This window comes from Nerophis lumbriciformis, linkage group LG17 (genome assembly GCF_033978685.3).
Source record: "Nerophis lumbriciformis linkage group LG17, RoL_Nlum_v2.1, whole genome shotgun sequence".
Classification (NCBI taxonomy): domain Eukaryota; kingdom Metazoa; phylum Chordata; class Actinopteri; order Syngnathiformes; family Syngnathidae; genus Nerophis; species Nerophis lumbriciformis.
In genome coordinates this window covers 37,328,802-37,350,000 of record NC_084564.2, presented here as the reverse complement: position 1 = coordinate 37,350,000, position 21,199 = coordinate 37,328,802, and the positions used below count along the sequence as shown (strand labels likewise).

Below are 21,199 nucleotides of genomic sequence, written 5' to 3'. Positions count from 1 at the left end.
ACACCCTATGCTAGAGATATTTAACTCAATTGTTTTGGGGGTCACATTTAAATAAAGCTAAGGAACGGTTGGCCGGACTTTTCCCTTCACTAATATTACATTTTTGTATACAAAACCAGCGTCTTCTACAGTAGACATTTGATTTTAGTCTATGTATTTTGTTACAAGTTACAGGAGCCCTCGGCTGTTTTCAAGGATCTTCTGCCAAAAAAGCTAGTCAAAGGTCAAAGTTTTTTAGAATCCGCTGCAAAAATGTGAGTCTGGCACATGTTTTTGAAGTGAATTCGCGAACCACCAGTTGAATAGCCCAAATGAGGAAAAAGGAGAGGACCTACAATGGAACCTTGAGGAACACCACTAGTGTAACTGAAGAAGTTAAACAAATGACTACCGTCCGAATCTGATGTAAACGAGCTCCAGCAACACCTTAATTAAGAGATGTATTATCGGCCGATTAATGCTAATATCGGAAATTATCGGTACCGGTTTCAAAAAGTAAAATGTATGACTTTTTAAAACGCCGCTGTGTACACGGACGTAGGGAGAAGTACAGAGCGCCAATAAACCTTAAAGGCACTGCCTTTGCGTGTCGGCCCAATCACATAATACCTACGGCTTTTCACACACACAAGTGAATGTAATTCATACTTGGTCAACAGCCATACAGGTCACACTGCGGTATAAACAACTTTAACACTGTTACAAATATGCGCCACACTGTGAACCCACACCAAACAAGAATGACAAACATATTTCGGGAGAACATCCGCACCGTAACACAACATAAACACAACAGATCAAATACAGAACCCTTTGCAGCACTAACTCTTCCGGGACGCTACAAGGTGTGTGTGTGTGTGTGGGGGGAGGGTTTGGTGATAGCGAGGGTGTATTTTGTAGCATCCCAGAAGAGTTAGTGCTGCAAAGGATTCTGGGTATTTGTTCTGTTGTGTTTATGTTGTGTTACGGTGCGGATGTTCTCCCGAAATGTGCTTGTCATTCTTGTTTGGTGTGGGTTCACAGTGTGTCGTATATTTCTAACAGTGTTAAAGTTTTTTTATACTAGCACCCTCAGTGTAACCTGTATCGCTGTTGATGAAGTATGCGTTGCATTCACTCGTGTGTGCGTACAGAAGCCGCACATATCTTGTGACTGGGTCTGACCGATGTTAGAATGGATGAAAAGCGGACGTGACGATAGCTCGTCGAGTACGTTAAAGGCAGTGCATTTAAGGCACGCCCCCAAGACTGTGGTCCGGGTGGACGAGATATAATGACTGATGAACACCGTCGTTCGATAATGAAGGTTGCCTCAGCTCAAAGCCTGAGCTCCGACATTAATGAACTAGCATCCAAGAAAAGATGGCAGGTATCTGGCTTGAGCACATCAGATTAGATCAGTGTGTTGCAAACTGAGCAGTTCAAAATCCTGAATGGTTCTTTTATTCATTGTTATTTTATTTTCAAATTTATTAGCCTGTGGAAAAAGTTAATGTTGATATTTACCTCAGAAGGCTGCAAATAGAAAAGAGGCATTACATTTTTGCATAAATTGTATTTGATATGCCATTGATATTTTTTTATTATTATTATTATTATTTGAAACTCGATTTTGCATGTCACTATAAAGTTATATAAGCCTTGCTTGTTCAATATTCACTGCAAAACTTGTTTGGGTCCCTATTAAAAGGTTAATTTGTTCAACCTTGGCCCGCGGCTTTGTTCAGTTTGAAATTTTGGCCCACTCTGTATTTGAGTTTGACACCCCTGGTTTAATGCATCCAGCGGGGCATCACAACAAAATTAGGCATAATAATGTGTTAATTCCACGACTGTATATATCGGTATCGGTTGATATCGGAATCGGTAATTAAGAGTTGGACGATATCGGAATATCGGCAAAAAAGCCATTATCGGACATCTCTCGTTTGTATTTTTGTTCAGTGTATAATGGTTAGATAGATTTGCTTAAATCAACATAATACACGTGTTTAATATTAGAAATAGAGCTGAAACGAGTAACTCGAGTAATTGGATTACAAAAAATATTTGAGAAATTTTTGCTGTCTGGAGGCGTCAAGTTTTTTGGGTTAATTTACGGCATTTTGCCTCATTTAGTAACAGGTTTCGCACGGACTGTTAAGGTATTGCACAGTGTGTTTACGTCAGATCATACGTCCCCTGGACTGCACAACACCGCTCCTTTAAATACGCTTGAGTTTAGTAAACTTTTTCGCCGACATAACTGGCAATGGCAGACGCCGCAGAAAGCAGTGGACAAGAGCCTTAGCAAAACGAGGCAATTAAGAAGCGACAAAAGTTGTCTAAGGTGTGGGAACACTTCACACTAAAATGGAAGGAAAACGCAGTAGTATGCAAACATTGCTCATAGCACAAGTTCGATGCTGTTGCACCTGTCGAGAAAGCATCCGATTAAGGGACGTCCGGAGGCGAGGTAAGTCATCTACAAACCCTGTTTCCATATGAGTTGGGAAATTGTGTTAGATGTAAATATAAACGGAATACAATGATTTGCAAATCTTTTTCAACCCATATTCAATTGAATGCACTACAAAGACAACATATTTGATGTTCAAACTCATAAACTCTATTTCACTTCGAATTTCATGGCTGCAACACGTGCCAAAGTAGTTGGGAAAGGGCATGTTCACCACTGTGTTACATGGCCTTTCCTTTTAACAACACTCAGTAAACGTTTTGGAACTGAGGAGACACATTTTTTAAGCTTCTCAGGTGGGATTCTTTCCCATTCTTGCTTGATGTACAGCTTAAGTTGTTCAACAGTCCGGGGGTCTCCGTTGTGGTATTTTAGGCTTCATAATGCGCCACACATTTTCAATGGGAGACAGGTCTGGACTACAGGCAGGCCAGTCTAGTACCCGCACTCTTTTACTATGAAGCCACGTTGATGTAACACGTGGCTTGGCATTGTCTTGCTGAAATAAGCAGGGGCGTCCATGATAACGGCGCTTAGATGGCAGCATATGTTGCTCCAAAACCTGTATGTACCTTTCAGCATTAATGGCGCCTTCACAGATGTGTAAGTTACCCATGTCTTGGGCACTAATACACCCCCATACCATCACAGATGCTGGCTTTTCAACTTTGCGCCTATAACAATCCGGATGGTTCTTTTCCTCTTTGCTCCGGAGGACATGACGTCCACAGTTTCCAAAAACAATTTGAAATGTGGACTCGTCAGACCACAGAACACTTTTCCACTTTGTATCAGTCCATCTTAGATGAGCTCAGGCCCAGCGAAGCAGACGGCGTTTCTGGGTGTTGTTGATAAACGGTTTTCGCCTTGCATAGGAGAGTTTTAACGTGCACTTACAGATGTAGCGACCAACTGTAGTTACTGACAGTGGGTTTCTGAAGTGTTCCTGAGCCCATGTGGTGATATCCTTTACACACTGATGTCGCTTGTTGATGCAGTACAGCCTGAGGGATGGAAGGTCACGGGCTTAGCTGCTTACGTGCAGTGATTTCTCCAGATTCTCTGAACCCTTTGATGATATTACGGACTGTAGATGGTGAAATCCCTAAATTCCTTGCAATAGCTGGTTGAGAAAGGTTTTTCTTAAACTGTTCAACAATTTACTCACGCAATTGTTGACAAAGTGGTGACCCTCGCCCCATCCTTGTTTGTGAATGACTGAGCATTTCATGGAATCTACTTTTATACCCAATCATGGCACCCACCTGTTCCCAATTTGCCTGCACACCAGTGGGATGTTCCAAATAAGTGTTTAATGAGCATTCCTCAACTTTGTCAGTATTTATTGCCACCTTTCTCAACTTCTTTGGCACGTGTTGCTGGCATCAAATTCTAAAGTTAATGATTATTTGCAAAAAAAAACAACGTTTTATCAGTTTGAACATCAAATATGTTGTCTTTGTAGCATATTCAACTGAATATGGGTTGAAAATGATTTTCAAATCATTGTATTCCGTTTATATTTACATCAAACACAATTTCCCAACTCATATGGAAACGGGGTTTGTATTATCAAATATCAACGCAAAAGTTGTGTTTGTAAAATAAATGTTATTCATTATGATAACCAGGATGTGTTCTCTCACTCCCGCGATGTCATCAAATGCCGCCAAAAGGTGTTCATTAGTAACCCCAGCGAAAGTAGTCGTGCAAAGTTATTCGGGTTATTCAAGTCATGCAACCACATGCTACTTGGATAGCCACTATAGTCTCTATACCAGGGGTGCTCACACTTTTTCTGCAGACGAACTGCTTTACGGTATACAAAAACGTGACTGCTGTTGTTGTGTGTTGTTGCCACGCTGGGAGGACGTTACTGAAACTGCCCAACAATAAACCCACATAAGAAACCAAGAACTCACCCTCCATCATTCTATAGTTATAATGTGATTGGGCAGGTCTGCTGGTTATATTGTGGGTTAGCGGACTCAGGTCCTCATGGACCTGAGTCCGCCTGAATTTCGGGAGAAAATTTGTCCTGGGAAGTTTTCGGGAGAGGCGCTGAATTTCGGGAGTCTCCCAGAAAATCCGGGAGGGTTGGCAAGTATGCTCTAAATCTTGGTCACAATTGTGTGCAGGAAATGACAGTTCTTGTAAATAAAGAGACAATGTCGAGTTTAGTAGAATAGACTGATCCCTATGCTCGAATCCAAATAACTGATGTGAGTCCACTTACCTTTATGGCCTGAATTTGGCGTGCTTCTTGTTTGTGTCTCAGAAGTTCCCGCTAAGAGTTGCACAAATGAAGAGAAGCATTTCATTCCAGTTTTATTGCAAAATCAAAAACCTTGTTGAAATGAGCTAACTCAACGCACCTTGAGATCAAGGGCTTCCTCTGTGCTTTGGTCGAGGCGGCTGCGGACGACAACCTTGAGAGGAAAACAAAAAAAGAGCATCATAATTAGAGAGAGCGAGGAAACTAGGAAGACACTGACAAGAGCTCACAGATCACTCTGATTAATTTACGCTCTCCAGACCGAAGCCATGGCGACAAACATTAACACAACAGAAGGACCGAGAGTTCGCACACAACACCGAGAGTGTTGTTGTGTGTTTTCGCAGGTTAGCAGGGACACAGAAAGAGGGCACCCTACCAGCTGCTGCTCGGCGTTAGCCCGGTTGTCACCGAAGCTCACTGATCCATCTTGGTCCTCCTCTGGGAGGGAGCCATTGAGGAGCAAAGCCTGCATGTGGACAAAGATGCAAAAGTAACTACATGTACAACACCAACATGCTCTCGTGTCATCTCTGTGACATTCTAGTGAAGGAAAGTGCTGGACTTTAGTGTTTGTTTATTTTTCACGTCATTTGTGTTAAGTATGACCTCTTAAGTAACAGCTAGTGCTGTAAATAATGTGTTAATTCAGGGGTCAGCAACCCGAATTAGCCATCGTGGCTCCTTGGAGCTTTTTCAAAAATGGAAAAAGATGGGGGAAAAATATATTTGTTGTTTTGATTATATTTCTGTAGTAGGACAAAAATAACACAAACCTTCCTAATTGTTAGAATATGCACTGTTTAATATGTTTGTGTTTATGCTTCACAGCGCCTTTTTGTCCTACTAATTTTGGCGGTCCTTGAACTCACCAGTTGGTTTACATCAGGGGTGCTCACACTTTTTCTGCAGGCGAGCTACTTTTCAATTGATCAAGTTGTGGGGATCTACCTCATTCATATATATAATTTATGTTGACTTATTAATGAAATATATGTTTTTGTTAACAAGTTAAAGGTGTTTAATGATAATGCAAGCATGTTTAACACATATAGTTAATATTGTTAAAAAATTAAAGGTGTTTAATGATAATACAAGTATGTTTAATAAATATAGTTAATATTGTTAGCAAGTTAAAGGTGTTTAATGATAATACAAGCATGTTTAACACATATAGTTAATATTGTTAAAAAATTAAAGGTGTTTAATGATAATACAAGCATGTTTAACACATAGTTAATATTGTTAAAAAATTAAAGGTGTTTAATGATAATACAAGAATGTTTAATACAAATAGTTAATATTGTTAACAACTTAAAGGTGTTTAAAGATAATACAAGCCTGTTTAACACATATAGTTAATATTGTTAACAAGTTAAAGGTGTTTAAAGATAATACAAGCATGTTTAACACATATAGTTAATATTGTTAATAAGTTAAAGGTGTTTAAAGATAATACAAGCATGTTTAACACATATAGTTAATATTGTTAATAAGTTAAAGGTGTTTAAAGATAATACAAGCATGTTTAACACATATAGATTCCTTTCTTTCATGAAGACAAGAATATAAGTTGGTGTATTACATGATTCTGATGACTTGCATTGATAGGAATCAGACAGTGGTGATGATAATGTCCGCATTTTCGAATGGAGGAGAAAAAAAGTCTCCTTTCTGTCCAATACCACATGAAAGTGGTTGGTTTTTGGCATCTTATTTGTCCAGCTTCCGTACTCCTTTGTATACACTTTACAAGAAATACATTGTCGGCAAACTCCGTAGCTTGCTAGCTTGTGCACGCCAGCTTTCTGAGACTCTTATTTTGTTAGCGCAACTGTGCAACTGTGCAGTCGGTCTTTGGAGTTTTGACGACAGGTACGGCGCCAGAGTCTGTTGAAATAAAGTGTTTCTTGCCTTCCTGTCGGTAATTTTAATGAGCTGGCAGTAGTCAGCGTCATCTCAGAAGACCCTCGGGTGCCGTGAATGTCAATCAAGTGACGAAAGTGACGTCATAGTGAAGATTTATGATCGCTCATTTTTAGGACTATTTTTTTAATGCCTGGCTGGTGATCGACTGACACACCCTCCGAGATCGACCAGTAGCTCGCGATCGACGTAATGAGAACCCCTGGTTTACATGTACAACTTTCTCCGTCGCTGCCACAGAAAGACGTGTTTTATGCCACTTCTCTGACTCATTTTGTCCACAAAACGTTTTATGCTGTGCGTGAATGCACAAAAAGGTGAGCTTTGTTGATGTTATCGACTTGCGTGGAGTGCTAATAATTAGGGATGTCTGATAATATCGGCCTGCCGATATTATCGGCCGATAAATGCGTTAAAATGTAATCTCGGTAATTATCGGTATCGTTTTTTTATTATCGGTATCGGGTTTTTTTCCGTTTTTTTTAAATTAAATCAACATAAAAAACACAAGATACACTTACAATTAGTGCACCAACCCAAAAAACCTCCCTCCCCCATTCACACTCATTCACACAAAAGGGTTGTTTCTTTTTGTTATTAATATTCTGGTTCCTACATTATATATTAATATATATCAATACAGTCTGCAAGGGATACAGTCCGTAAGCACACATGATTGTGCGTGCTGCTGGTCCACTAATAGTACTAACCTTTAACAGTTAATTTTACTCATTTTCATTCATTACTAGTTTCTATGTAACTGTTTTTATATTGTTTTACTTTCTTTTTTTAATTCAAGAAAATGTTTTTAATTTATTTATCTTATTTTTTTTATTTATTTGTTTAAAGTACCTTATCTTCACCATACCTAGTTGTCCAAATTAGGCATAATAATAATTAATAATAATAATAATAAATAATTCCACGACTGCATATATCGGTTGATATCGGTATCGGTAATTAAAGTGTTGGACAATATCGGAATATGGGATATCGGCAAAAAGCCATTATCGGACATCCCTACTAATAATCCATGCTAAACTGCTATTTAGGATAGGACAGGATAGTACTGTATTGTCATTGCGCAAGTATAACGAAACTATGTTTTCAGCACAGACCCGTTCAAGATTAGACAAACAAACAGTGTACAGGGTTACAGAACAGGAATGCTGATGGGTCGCCACAAGGCGCCCTGTAAAAGATGGGAAAAAGGTAAAACACAATCTAGACTGAGCTCCTAAGGGGGCCCAGTCTGGAGTGGGAAAAAAACCTCCATGCCATGCACACATAAACATGTTACATATAATCACAACAACTCGCAACGGGGAGGGGTAATTGGGACCCCGGAGGTCGACTGCTGCTATAAAGCGCTGCCAGCCGTCCATCACTCCGAAGGGGAATCAAGCGGTGGTGAAGGCGTGGGGTGGGGGTGGGGGTATGTGTGTGTATATGCCCATTGTCTTGGGTGTGTTGATGTAGTGTCTATAGGCCTGGGGCCGTTCTGCATGCAAGCAAAAGTTCGACTCCAGGTGTCGTTGAGGGAGGTCAAAAGCGTCCATCATTGAGGAGTCCTCGGGGGGGATGTTTTCAGAACAGCCTGCTCCTGTTGTTGCATCAAGGCCATTCAAGGGAGTCAAATCGTAGATTAGGATTTTGTTTTTCCACGAGCAGACATTACAATGGCTTGTCTGTTTTATTCCATGCCGGCCCTCATATCCAATGTTTTCCTTTCAACCAGCTTTAGGCTAGCTGTGTGTACATATTGCATCATTATGCCTCGTTTGTAGGTATATTTGAGCTCATTTAATTTCCTTTACTTATGTCCTCTGTGTATTACATTTATATTTGCGTGTCTCATGACACATTATCTGTATGTAATATTGGCTGCATTTCTAATTGTGTGTCAGTTTGTTCCAGATTTTAAAGAACAAACTTGGTCTGGAACATGTTGTTCCAGACCACAGCAAACGTTACGCAGCTTGCAAAGATTGTTCTATACCTTTGGCAGTTTTAAGCCAGTAATTTCCAGGAGTTATCTCACCCTCTAAGACACTTACTTAATGTGTTGCCTTCATTATAACACTTACATAAGGCTTTTAACTTTTTGCGGCTCCAGACAGATTAGTTTTTTGTATTTTTGGTCCAATTTGGTTCTTTCAACATGTTGGGTTGCCAACCCCTGTGTTAATTGATACAGCATTACTACTGATATTTCTTTTTTAAAAGTTCAAAAGGAGCAAATGGTTTGATTTACAAATTCATAGAATGTATCATGAACACAACATTTTTAAGCGTTTTCTATTTGGCATGGTTGGGTTTTTGTCATGAAACATTGATGGGTTGCAAGATTACTAAGAGCATGTCCGCTTCGTAATCGCCTGTTTTCCACTCAAGTCCGAGCAACTACTCGCCACTCTGTCGTTTCATCCTGGACAATATTCGTGACAAATTTGAGCTTTGTTTTAAAGACGTGCAAATTGGATTTACGCAAAATGAGAACAAATTTTAAAATTAATTTTACCTTTGCAACCTCATTATACTATTGGCTAAGTTTTATATTCATAAATGTAAGTTTCTCAATAACCGATCTGTTTTTTTTGTGCCTTTAAAAAAGAATTGGAACTTTAATTTAAAACGCTTTCTACCTCTAACAACCAAAAAGCTGTGAAAACTATGATGCCGAGCTCTAAATTTGGATTATTTACGGAACTTGTGTGAGTTTATGGCTTTACACTTTGTTACATATACATATATTTTGCATTCTATTTTGGTTATTTTATTGAGTTTACAACCGTTTTTGCACTGTTTCTGTACTTGTTTTGATTATTATTATTTCTTTGCTTGTATGTAAATGTTGCATATTATAAATAAAGGTTTATAAAAAAATAAAAAAAGTTGGAAAAAGTCTTCTATTTTAGTTACTTTATTGAGTTTACAACCCCCTGGTGCTGTTTTGTACAGTTTTTGGACTGTTTCTGTACTTGTTTTGATTATTATTATTATTTCTTTGCTTGTATCTAAATGTTGCATATTATAAATAAAGGTTTATAAAAACAAAAAAAAGTTGGAAAAAGTCTTCTATTTTAGTTACTTTATTGAGTTTACAACCCCCTGGTGCTGTTACGTACTGATTTTGCACTGTTTCTGTACTTGTTTTGATTATTATTATTTCTTTGCTTGTATGTAAATGTTGCATATTATAAATAAAGGTTTATAAAAAAAAGTAGGAAAAAGTCTTCTATTTTAGTTACTTTATTGAGTTTACAACCCCCTGGCGTTGTTTTGTACAGTTTTTGCACGGTTTCTGTACTTGTTTTGATTATTATTATTTCTTTGCTTGTATGTACATGTTGCATATTATAAATAAAGGCTTATAAAAAAAAAAAAAGTTGAAAAAAGTCTTCTATTTTAGTTACTTTATTGAGTTTACAACCCCCTGGTGCTGTTTTGTACTGATTTTGCACTGTTTCTGTACTTGTTTTGATTATTATTATTTCTTTGCTTGTATGTAAATGTTGCATATTATAAATAAAGGTTTATAAAAAAAAAGTAGGAAAAAGTCTTCTATTTTAGTTACTTTATTGAGTTTACAACCCCCTGGCGTTGTTTTGTACAGTTTTTGCACGGTTTCTGTACTTGTTTTGATTATTATTATTTCTTTGCTTGTATGTACATGTTGCATATTATAAATAAAGGCTTATAAAAATTAAAACAAAGTTGGAAAAATCTTCTATTTTAGTTACTTAATTGAGTTTACAACACCCTAGTGCTGTTTTGTACTGTTTTTGCACTGTTTCTGTACTTGTTTTGATTATTATTATTATTTCTTTGCTTGTATGTAAATGTTGCATATTATAAATAAAGGTTTATAAAAATAAAAAAAGTTGGAAAAAAGTATATTTTAGTTGCTTTATTGAGTTTACAACCCCCTGGCGTTATTGTGTACTGTTTCTGTACATGTTTTGATCCTTATTATTTCTTTGCTTATATGTAAATGTTGCATATTATAAATAAAGGTTTATAAAAAAAATAAAATGGCACTGCTGGATTGTATGTGAATCGGTGTTGTTTTCGGTCGGTGCCAAAAACGTACCAGATCCGGTGCCCATCCCTTGTTGACAAAGCATGATCGTAGTGTAAGATAGTTTTATATTGTAAATATAATTAAATCGGATGTACAGCGTAACACTTTTATTTTGAAGCCGGAAAAGCGTGTGATTGGTTTGAAAAAGTGTCTTGACGTGTTTTGATGTCGGATGGACTGTTTGCAATTTTTTTTTAAAGTGTATTTTCCACTTCCTGCCGACCGTTTTTCATTTCTTTTGAAGTTTTATGTCATCTTACTTACAAAAGCAGCCACAGTAATAATGTAAACATTATGTTATCACTGCACCTTAATCGTAATCTGAACACGGAAGTGAAACATCACCCACTTCGAGAACGACGCGCGCAGCAGGCATTTGCTTTCGGGATGTCACCTCTTCTCACGGCGAAAAATAGTTCTTTCTTGTCGGGAGAACAACTTGCCATGGCTTTAAACCTGATATTTCCACATGGTGAACTTTCTTTTGCCCTTTTCTGCTCGCTTGTGGCTAATCAATAGCAGGTGAACTGCAGCCGAGTTACCACGCTACGGCACAACCGTAGGGTCAAAATGGACGCATGCGCGTTAATCGCCCGTTAAAAAGAATTAGTGCCGTTATTTAAAATGTATTTTAAATATAGCGTTGTATTAATGAGTGGTAGTAGCAGTATTTTTATATGATAATGAAATAACAAATAAAAAAGTATTACTATTATTATCATTATTAGAAATAATCCATCCATCCATTTTCTACGCTTGTCCTAATAATAAAATATCTAGTGAGCTATACATCAAACTAAATAAAAATAATACAATTGTACTAATAGTCACACACAATAAATGCAAGAATATAGTATTTGTATTATTTGTAGGGAGTAGTTTTTAATGATAATTAAAAAAATAATAAAGATATCTGCCTCCTTTTCAGGAAATCGCAAAAAGCCGCCGCCTGACCAGGGCTCAGAAAATCTGCAGAGACTCCATCCACCCCCACCAAGGACTGTTTTTTTTTTTGGACTCTCACTATTATGTTAGATCCACTATGGACTGGACTTTCACTATTATGTTAGATCCACTATGGACTGGACTCTCACTATTATGTTAGATCCACTATGGACTGGACTCTCACAATATTATGTTGGATCCACTATGGACTGGACTCTCACTATTATGTTAGATCCACTATGGACTGGACTCTCACAATATTATGTTGGATCCACTATGGACTGGACTCTCACTATTATGTTAGATCCACTATGGAATGGACTCTCACAATATTATGCTAGATCCACTATAGAGTGTGAAGCGACTGGGATGAGAATCAGCACCTCCAAGTCCGAGTCCATGGTTCTCGCCCGGAAAAGGGTGGAATGCCATCTTTGGGTTGGGGAGGAGACCCTGCCCCAAGTGGAGGAGTTCAAGTACGTCGGAGTCTTGTTCACGAGTGAGGGAAGAGTGGATCGTGAGATCGACAGGCGGATCGGTGCGGCATCTTCAGTAATGCGGACGCTGTATCGATCCGTTGTGGTGAAGAAGGAGCTGAGCCGGAAGGCAAAGCTCTCAATTTACAGGTCGATCTACGTTCCCATCCTCACTTATGGTCATGAGCTTTGGGTCATGACCGAAAGGACAAGATCAAGGGTACAAGCGGCCGAAATGAGTTTCCTCCGCCGGGTGGCGGGTCTCTCCCTTAGAGATAGGGTGAGAAGCTCTGTCATCCGGGGGGAGCTCAAAGTAAAGCCGCTGCGCCTCCACATCGAGAGGAGCCAGATGAGGTGGTTCGGGCATCTGGTCAGGATGCCACCCGATCGCCTCCCTCGGGAGGTGTTTAGGGCACGTCCGACCGGTAGGAGGCCACGGGGAAGACCCAGGACACACTGGGAAGACTATGTCTCCCGGCTGACCTGGGAACGCCTCGGGATCCCCCGGGAAGAGCTGGACGAAGTGGCTGGGGAGAGGGAAGTCTGGGCTTCCCTGCTTAGGCTGCTGCCCCCGCGACCCGACCTCGGATAAGCGGAAGAAGATGGATGGATGGATGGATGGATCCACTATAGAATAGAATAGAATAGAAAGTACTTTATTGATCCCTGGGGTAGATTCAGCACCACAGTTCGCTCACAATAGACAGTAATAATAATAAACAATATAATATGCATAATATATTATATATATAATATATAAATAATATAAATATATTCTACATATACTCTACATTTAAGTGCAGTCAAGGAACATATGCATTATACAGTCTGATGGCTGTCGGTATGAAGGACTATGGACTGGACTCTCACAATATTATGCTAGATCCACTATGGACTGGACTCTCACTATTATGTTAGATCCACTATGGACTGGACTCTCACTATTATGTTCGATCCACTATGGACTGGACTCTCACTATTATGTTAGATCCACTATGGACTGGACTTCCACTATTATGTTAGATCCACTATGGACTGGACTCTCACTATTATGTTAGATCCACTATGGACTGGACTCTCACAATATTATGTTGGATCCACTATGGACTGGACTCTCACTATTATGTTAGATCCACTATGGACTGGACTCTCACAATATTATGTTGGATCCACTATGGACTGGACTCTCACTATTATGTTAGATCCACTATGGACTGGACTTTCACAATATTATGTTAGATCCACTATGGACTGGACTCTCACTATTATGTTAGATCAACTATGGACTGGACTCTCACTATTATGTTAGATCCACTATGGACTGGACTCTCACAATTATGTTAGATCCACTATGGACTGGACTCTCACACTATTATGTTAGATCCACTATGGACTGGACTCTCACAATATTATGCTAGATCCACTATGGACTGGACTCTCACTATTACGTTAGATCCACTATGGACTGGACTCTCACACTATTATGCTAGATCCACTATGGACTGGACTCTCACTATTATGTTAGATCCACTATGGACTGGACTCTCACATTATTATGTTAGATCCACTATGGACTGGACTCTCACTATTATGTTAGATCTACTATGGACTGGACTCTCACTATTATGTTTGATCCACCATGGACTGGACTCTCACTATTATGTTTGATCCACCATGGACTGGACTCTCACTATTATGTTAGATCCACTATGGACTGGACTCTCACACTATTATGCTAGATCCACTATGGACTGGACTCTCACACTATTATGCTAGATCCACTATGGACTGGACTCTCACACTATTATGTTAGATCCACTATGAACTGGACTCTCACAATATTATGTTAGATCCACTATGAACTGGACTCTCACAATATTATGCTAGATCCACTATAGACTGGACTCTCACACACTATTATGTTAGATCCACTATGGACTGAACTCTCACTATTATGTGAGATCTACTATGGACTGGACTCTCACTATTATATTAGATCCACTATGGACTGGACTCCCACTATTATGTTAGACTACTATGGACTGGACTCTCACAATATTATGTTAGATCCACTACGGGCTGGACTCTCACACTATTATGTTAGATCCACTATGGACTGGACTCCCACTATTATGTTAGACTACTATGGACTGGACTCTCACAATATTATGTTAGATCCACTACGGGCTGGACTTTCACAATATTATGTTAGATCCACTATGGACTGGACTCTCACTATTATGTTAGATCCACTATGGACTGGACTTTCACAATATTATGCTAGACCCACTCGACGTCCATTGCATCTGGTTTGCTCTAGAGGGGGGGGGGGGGGGGTCACCCACATCTGCGGTCCTCTCCAAGGTTTCTCATAGTCATTCACATTGACGTCACACTGGGTTGTGAGTTTTTCCTTGCCCTTATGTGGGCTCTGAACGGAGGATGTCGTTGTGGCTTGTGCAGCCCTTTGAGACACTTGTGATTTAGGGCTATATAAATAAACATTGATTGATTGATTGATTATTAATATTTAAGCGCTTCAATGTACCTGGAGGCGAAACACCATCCGTCTGGCCTCCTGCATCTCCTTCTCCAGCTGCTCCTGGTGGGCGTCCAGCTGCTCCATCCAGGACTTCCCTTCCACTTGCCCATCACGCCCAAGAGAAGGGCACAACCCACAGAGCGACACCTCCCCTGAAATAAGAGAGAGAGAGAGAAATAGCAGCGTGTCCTTTTTCCAAGTATCGACATGAGGTCGACCGACCTGCGACATGTCTCTTGTCCGTCAGCTCGGGTCTGTCGACGCCGGCAGCCCTCCGGTCCTCCGGCTGATCACGGATGGTTTCCTCTTCAGGGGCGTCGCTGGACCGGGTAACGGCATACTCCTCTTTGGGGGAGTGAGCCGGGCTGGCTGAGCTGAGACTGAAACAGATGGCGTGCACACTGTTTGCACTTCCTGCCAGATGAACGGCGATAAATAAAGCCCTAAAATGTTAATATACGTTTTTTAACAGCTCTCGGAGGACCGCAGAATTAAGGATTAAACCCATTTGGGTGGGCCAGTCCAATCGGTTTCCCTTTTTCCCCTCTTACAGGCTTGTCAGCATGATTGACACGAGCTGAAATGTGATCAGCGGGATGCATGCCGCGGGGAAATTCTTCCCATACCTCATCAGCCATAATACTCCTTGAGGTTTGCAACGACTGGTTCCCTTGCTCTTTGTGTCGCGTGTGCTTGGAGAGCATCGGAGGCAGCCTGAGGATGAAGCATGCTGTCGTCTTCACTCTGCTTTGTTTTGATAGAAATAAGAAGCAGCTACTGTGGCCTATGACCTGTGTGTGTATGTTGCGTGGCCCTCCCTCTGTCTTTGTGGGAAAACAACAGTGTGCGTGTGTTGGGGGGCGAAAAAGAGGGAAAAAACTATGCTTCTTCTGGAGCTAAGTGGTGAGAGAGTGCAAATAAAAGTGTGCTTAAAGGCCTACTGAAACCCACTACTACCGACCACGCAGTCTGATAGTTTATATATCAATGATGAAATCTTAACATTGCAACACATGCCAATTTTAAATTTCGCGCGACATATCCTGCTGAAAACGTCTCGGTATGATGACGTCAGCGCGTGACGTCACGGATTGTGGAGGACATTTTGGGACAGCATGGTGGCCAGCTATTAAGTCGTCTGTTTTCATCGCAAAATCCCACAGTATTCTGGACATCTGTGTTGGTGAATCTTTTGCAATTTGTTCAATGAACAATGGAGACAGCAAAGAAGAAAGCTGTAGGTGGGAAGCGGTTTATTGCGGCCGACTGCAGCAACACAAACACAGCCGGTGTTTCATTGTTTACATTCCCGGAAGATGACAGTCAAGCTTTACCATTGGCCTGTGGAGAACTGGGACAACAGAGACTCTTACCAGGAGGACTTTGAGTTGGATACGCAGAAGCGGTACCGTGAGTACGCACGCAGCTGCGGCTTCCAAACATTTGATCACTTGCCCGTACGTGCGTGCCGCTATGTGCATGTCACGTATGTAACTTTGGGGAAATATATGTGCTGTATGAACTTTGGGGAGGTGAACGGTACTTTGGGCTGTGGGATTGAGTGTGTTGTGCAGGTGTTTGAGTTGTATTGGACGGGAGGGGGGAGGTGTTTGTTATGCGGGATTAATTTGTGGCATATTAAATATAAGCCTGGTTGTGTTGTGGCTAATAGAGTATATATATGTCTTGTGTTTATTTACTGTTTTAGTCATTCCCAGCTGAATATCAGGTCCCACCCGCCTCTCACAGCATCTTCCCTATCTGAATCGCTCCCACTGCCCTCTAGTCCTTCACTCTCACTTTCCTCATCCATGAATTTTTCATCCTCGCTCAAATTAATGGGGAAATCGTCGCTTTCTCGGTCCGAATCGCTCTCGCTGCTGGTGGCCATGATTGTAAACAATGTGCAGATGTGAGGAGCTCCACAACCTGTGACGTCACGCTACTCGTCTGCTACTTCCGGTACAGGCAAGGCTTTTTTATCAGCGACCAAAAGTTGCAAACTTTATCGTCGATGTTCTCTAAATCCTTTCAGCAAAAATATGGCAATATTGCGAAATGATCAAGTATGACACATAGAATGGACCTGCTATCCCCGTCTGAATAAGAAAATTGCATTTCAGTAGACCTTTAAGGGTCATGTACAAACCCTTGTTGGCACGTTGTGTAAATAGTAAATAAAAACTGAATACAATGATTTGCAAAACCTTTTCAACTTATATTCAATTGAATAGACCGCAGCGACAAGATACTTCATGTTCGAACTGAGAAACAAAATTTTTTCTGGCAAACAATCATTAACTTGGAATTTAATGGCAGCAACACATTTGTCAGGTTTAAACACTGATGGCATCTATTAAACAAGACAAGAAGCAAGGAATTAAACAGAGACATAATTAAATTTGGCTCAATGAGGAGAAACGCGTGCGCCTGTACCCTTGTACAGTGTCCCCACGCTCTGACGAAAGATTGTACGCCTCTTTTATTTGGACTTTCCCTGATTAAATGGCAACAGCTGTTTCTAAGGGAGGAGGGTCGTAAACAGCCATCACCTTTGATTACAAAACAGTTCAAAGAAAAGGTCGCCTGGAGAGGAGTCTGGTCCTGCTCTGCTTTGTAGTTCTCTGGTCAAGACAAAATCTTTCTGTGGATTACAATACATCAAAGAAACAGAACACCTTCATGTTGCTTCCCATCCTACACAGTGGAGTTTTACAAGCCTTTTGCTTGGTAGGATCAAAGACAGCTTTTGTCTTCTCGCCGGGAACTCATGGCAACACAAAGTTTTGTGATAACTTATATACAATTATTCTGACAACATTGCAACAAAGTTGTCACAGGGGCATTTTTACTACTGTGTTACATGGCCTTTCCTTTTAACAACACTCAGTAAACGTTTGGGAACTGAGGAGACACATTTTTCAAGCGTTTCAGGTGGAATTCTTTCCCATTCTTGCTTGATGTACAGCTTAAGTTGTTCAACACTCTGGGTCTCCGTTGTGGTATTTTAGGCTTCATATTGCACCACACATTTCAATTAGGAGACAAGTCTGGACTACAGGCAGGCCAGTCTAGTACCCGCACTCTTTTACTACGAAGCCATGCTGTTGTAACACGTGGCTTGGCGTTGTCGTGCAGAAATAAGCAGGGGCGTCCATGATAACGTTGCTTGGATGGCAACATATGTTGCTCCAAAACCTGTATGTACCTTTCAGCATTGATGGCGCCTTCACAGATGTGTAAGTTACCCATGTCTTGGGCACTAATACACCCCCATACCATCACACATGCTGGCTTTTCAACTTTGCACCTGAAACAATCTGGATGGTTCTTTTCCTCTTTGGTCCGGAGGACACAACGACAACGTCCACAGTTTCCAAAAACAATTTGTAATGTGGACTCGTCAGACCACAGAACACTTTTCCATTTTGCATCAGTCCATCTTCGATCAGCTCGGGCCCTGCGAGGCCGGCGGCGTTTCTGGGTGTTGTTGATAAAAGGCTTTCGCTTTGCATGGTCGAGTTTTAACTTGCACTTACAGATGTAGCGACGTACTGTAGTTACTGACAGTGGTTTTCTGAAGTGTTCCTGGTCCATGTGGTGATATCCTTTACACACGGATGCCGCTTTTTGATGCAGTACCGCCTGAGGGATCGAAGGTCCAAAATATCATCGCTTACGTGTAGTGATTTTTCCAGATTCTTCGAACCTTTTGATGATATTACGGACCGTAGATGGTGAAATCCCTAAATTCCTCGCAATTGAGAAATGTTGTTCTTAAACTGTTCAACAATTTGCTCACACATTTGTTGACAAAGTGGTGACCCTCGCCCCATCCTTGTTTGTGAATGACTGAGCATTTCATGGAAGCTGCTTTTATACCCAATCATGGCACCCACCTGTTCCCAATTAGCCTGTTCACCTGTGGGATGTTCCAAATAAGTGTTTGATGAGCATTCCTCAACTTTCTCAGTCTTTTTTGCCACTTCTGCCAGCTTTTTTGAAACATGTTGCAGGCATCAAACTCCAAATGAGCTAATATTTGCAAAAAATAACAACGTTTTCCAGTTTGAACGTTAAGTATCTTGTTTTTGCAGTCTATTCAGTTGAATATAAGTTGAAAAGGATTTTAAAATCATTGAATTTTGTTTTTATTTACCATTTACAGAACGTGCCAACTTCACTGGTTTTGTGGTTTGTAGTTTTGTTGCTATTATGGATCCGAGCTTAGGTGCTGTCGGAGGCAGATATTTACATATATCCATATTTAAGTGTTACTTCTTTACTTTCATAGTCATATTACAAGCCACCTCGTGTTCTTCCTGTTGTTCTCTTTTGGCTGTCTACAAGTACTGTATGTGTCAACCTTGATTTTGTGGTATGCAGGGAGTAGCCATAACTCCTTTCTCTTATCTGTTCCTGTGCCCAGCTGAGGAGGACAAGGGGTATGTGTTCGGGCTGGAGGAAGAGACAACGAGGGTGGGAGCAAGAGACACTTTAGAGATGAGAAGGTTTCCGTATTTTGGATTAGATCATTTTAGCTGCGCTAGGGAACGCTTGCTGTACTGGATTGGTCTCATGTTTATTTTCAAAGCTTTGAAAATAAATCACAAAATACCCATTCTGTCTGGTGGTCAAATTGAACTCAGCTTATGTGTCAGCAAAAGAACTTGGGAGTGACCAGCAACTTAAATTCCCCGGGAGGAACATCTGGTCCGAACGCAACAGTGCCCATCCCTAATAACTATATTTGAATCAATACTGATGGTGGGTATACATCCTTTTTGATAGTTTCATAATATAATAACACTTGTTGCTTAACAATAGAGATGATGGATGCCATAACAAAGCCTGTATAATAATAGTTGTGATAAAGAAGGAAGTTAACAGTACAAATAACTGACCGAGGAACATCTATATAATACGGTGGTCCTTTAAATTAGGGTAGCCCATATTTTTGTTTTTTGTTGGCCCACAGCATATCATAACAATACAATTAAAGACATTGCATCAAAATAATAGTATATGAAGTATGGACACTCCAGATTTAAACTAATGCTCCACAATCATAACATAAGTGGCTCTAGTACTATTTTGCTTACGCATTTGTTGACAAAGTGGTGACCTGTTAGAATAATTATGCATATATTATCACACTAACTTTATGCTTAAGGGCCATTGCTATAAATTATTGTCAATTGTGCTGAAGTGGTATTTGTGTATCTGTGCAAAGCTGGCAGTCCAAAAGATTGCCAGTCGACTTTATCAGTGTTGTGTCCAGACTTGGCCTGCTGGCTCCAAATTGGACTGGACTCTTACTATTATGTTAGATCCACTATGGACTGGACTCTCACTATTATGTTAGATCCACTATGGACTGGACTCTCACTATTATGTTAGATCCACTATGGACTGGACTCTCACTATTATGTTAGATCCACTATGGACTGGACTCTCACTATTATGTTAGATCCACTATGGACTGGACTCTCACTATTATGTTAGATCCACTATGGACTGGCCTCTCACTATTATGTTAGATCCACTATGGACTGGCCTCTCACTATTATGTTAGATCCACTATGGACTGGACTCTCACACTATTATGTTAGATCCACTATGGACTGGACTCTCACTATTATGTTAGATCCACTATGGACTGGACTCTCACTATTATGTTAGATCCACTATGGACTGGACTCTCACTATTATGTTAGATCCACTATGGACTGGACTCTCACTATTATGTTAGATCCACTATGGACTGTACTCTCACACTATTATGTTAGATCCACTATGGACTGGACTCTCACACTATTATGTTAGATCCACTATGGACTGGACTCTCACTATTATGTTAGATCCACTATGGACTGGACTCTCACACTATTATGTTAGATCCACTATGGACTGGACTCTCACACTATTATGTTAGATCCACTATGGACTGGACTCTCACTATTATGTTAGATCCACTATGGACTGGACTCTCACTATTATGTTAAATCCACTATGGACTGGACTCTCACTATTATGTTAGATCCACTATGGACTGGACTCTCACTATTATGTTAGATCCACTATGGACTGGACTCTCACTATTATGTTAGATCCACTATGGACTGGACTCTCACTATTGTGTTAGATCCACTATGGACTGGACTCTCACTATTATGTTAGATCCACTATGGACTGGACTCTCACTATTATGTTAGATCCACTATGGACTGGACTCTCACTATTGTGTTAGATCCACTATGGACTGGACTCTCACTATTATGTTAAATCCACTATGGACTGGACTCTCACTATTATGTTAGATCCACTATGGACTGGACTCTCACACTATTATGTTAGATCCACTATGGACTGGACTCGCACTATTATGTTAGATCCACTATGGACTGGACTCTCACTATTATGTTAGATCCACTATGGACTGGACTCTCACTATTATGTTAGATCCACTATGGACTGGACTCTCACACTATTA

At 40.3% G+C, this 21,199-nt stretch overlaps 1 protein-coding gene across 2 annotated transcripts in view; it reads right to left on the bottom strand.

Annotated features, from left to right (window-relative positions):
• LOC133614287 (dixin-A-like) overlaps positions 1-21,199 on the bottom strand; it is a 45,200-nt gene that overhangs the window by 9,581 nt on the left and 14,420 nt on the right. For both annotated transcript variants that reach the window (XM_061972138.1, XM_061972139.1), the window contains 5 exons: positions 14,929-15,086; positions 14,713-14,858; positions 5,113-5,202; positions 4,834-4,887; positions 4,695-4,745 (listed from right to left, as the gene is read on the bottom strand). In XM_061972138.1, coding sequence (XP_061828122.1) covers positions 4,695-4,745; positions 4,834-4,887; positions 5,113-5,202; positions 14,713-14,858; positions 14,929-15,086 — 499 coding nt within the window. The remainder of the gene's footprint in view (positions 1-4,694; positions 4,746-4,833; positions 4,888-5,112; positions 5,203-14,712; positions 14,859-14,928; positions 15,087-21,199) is intronic.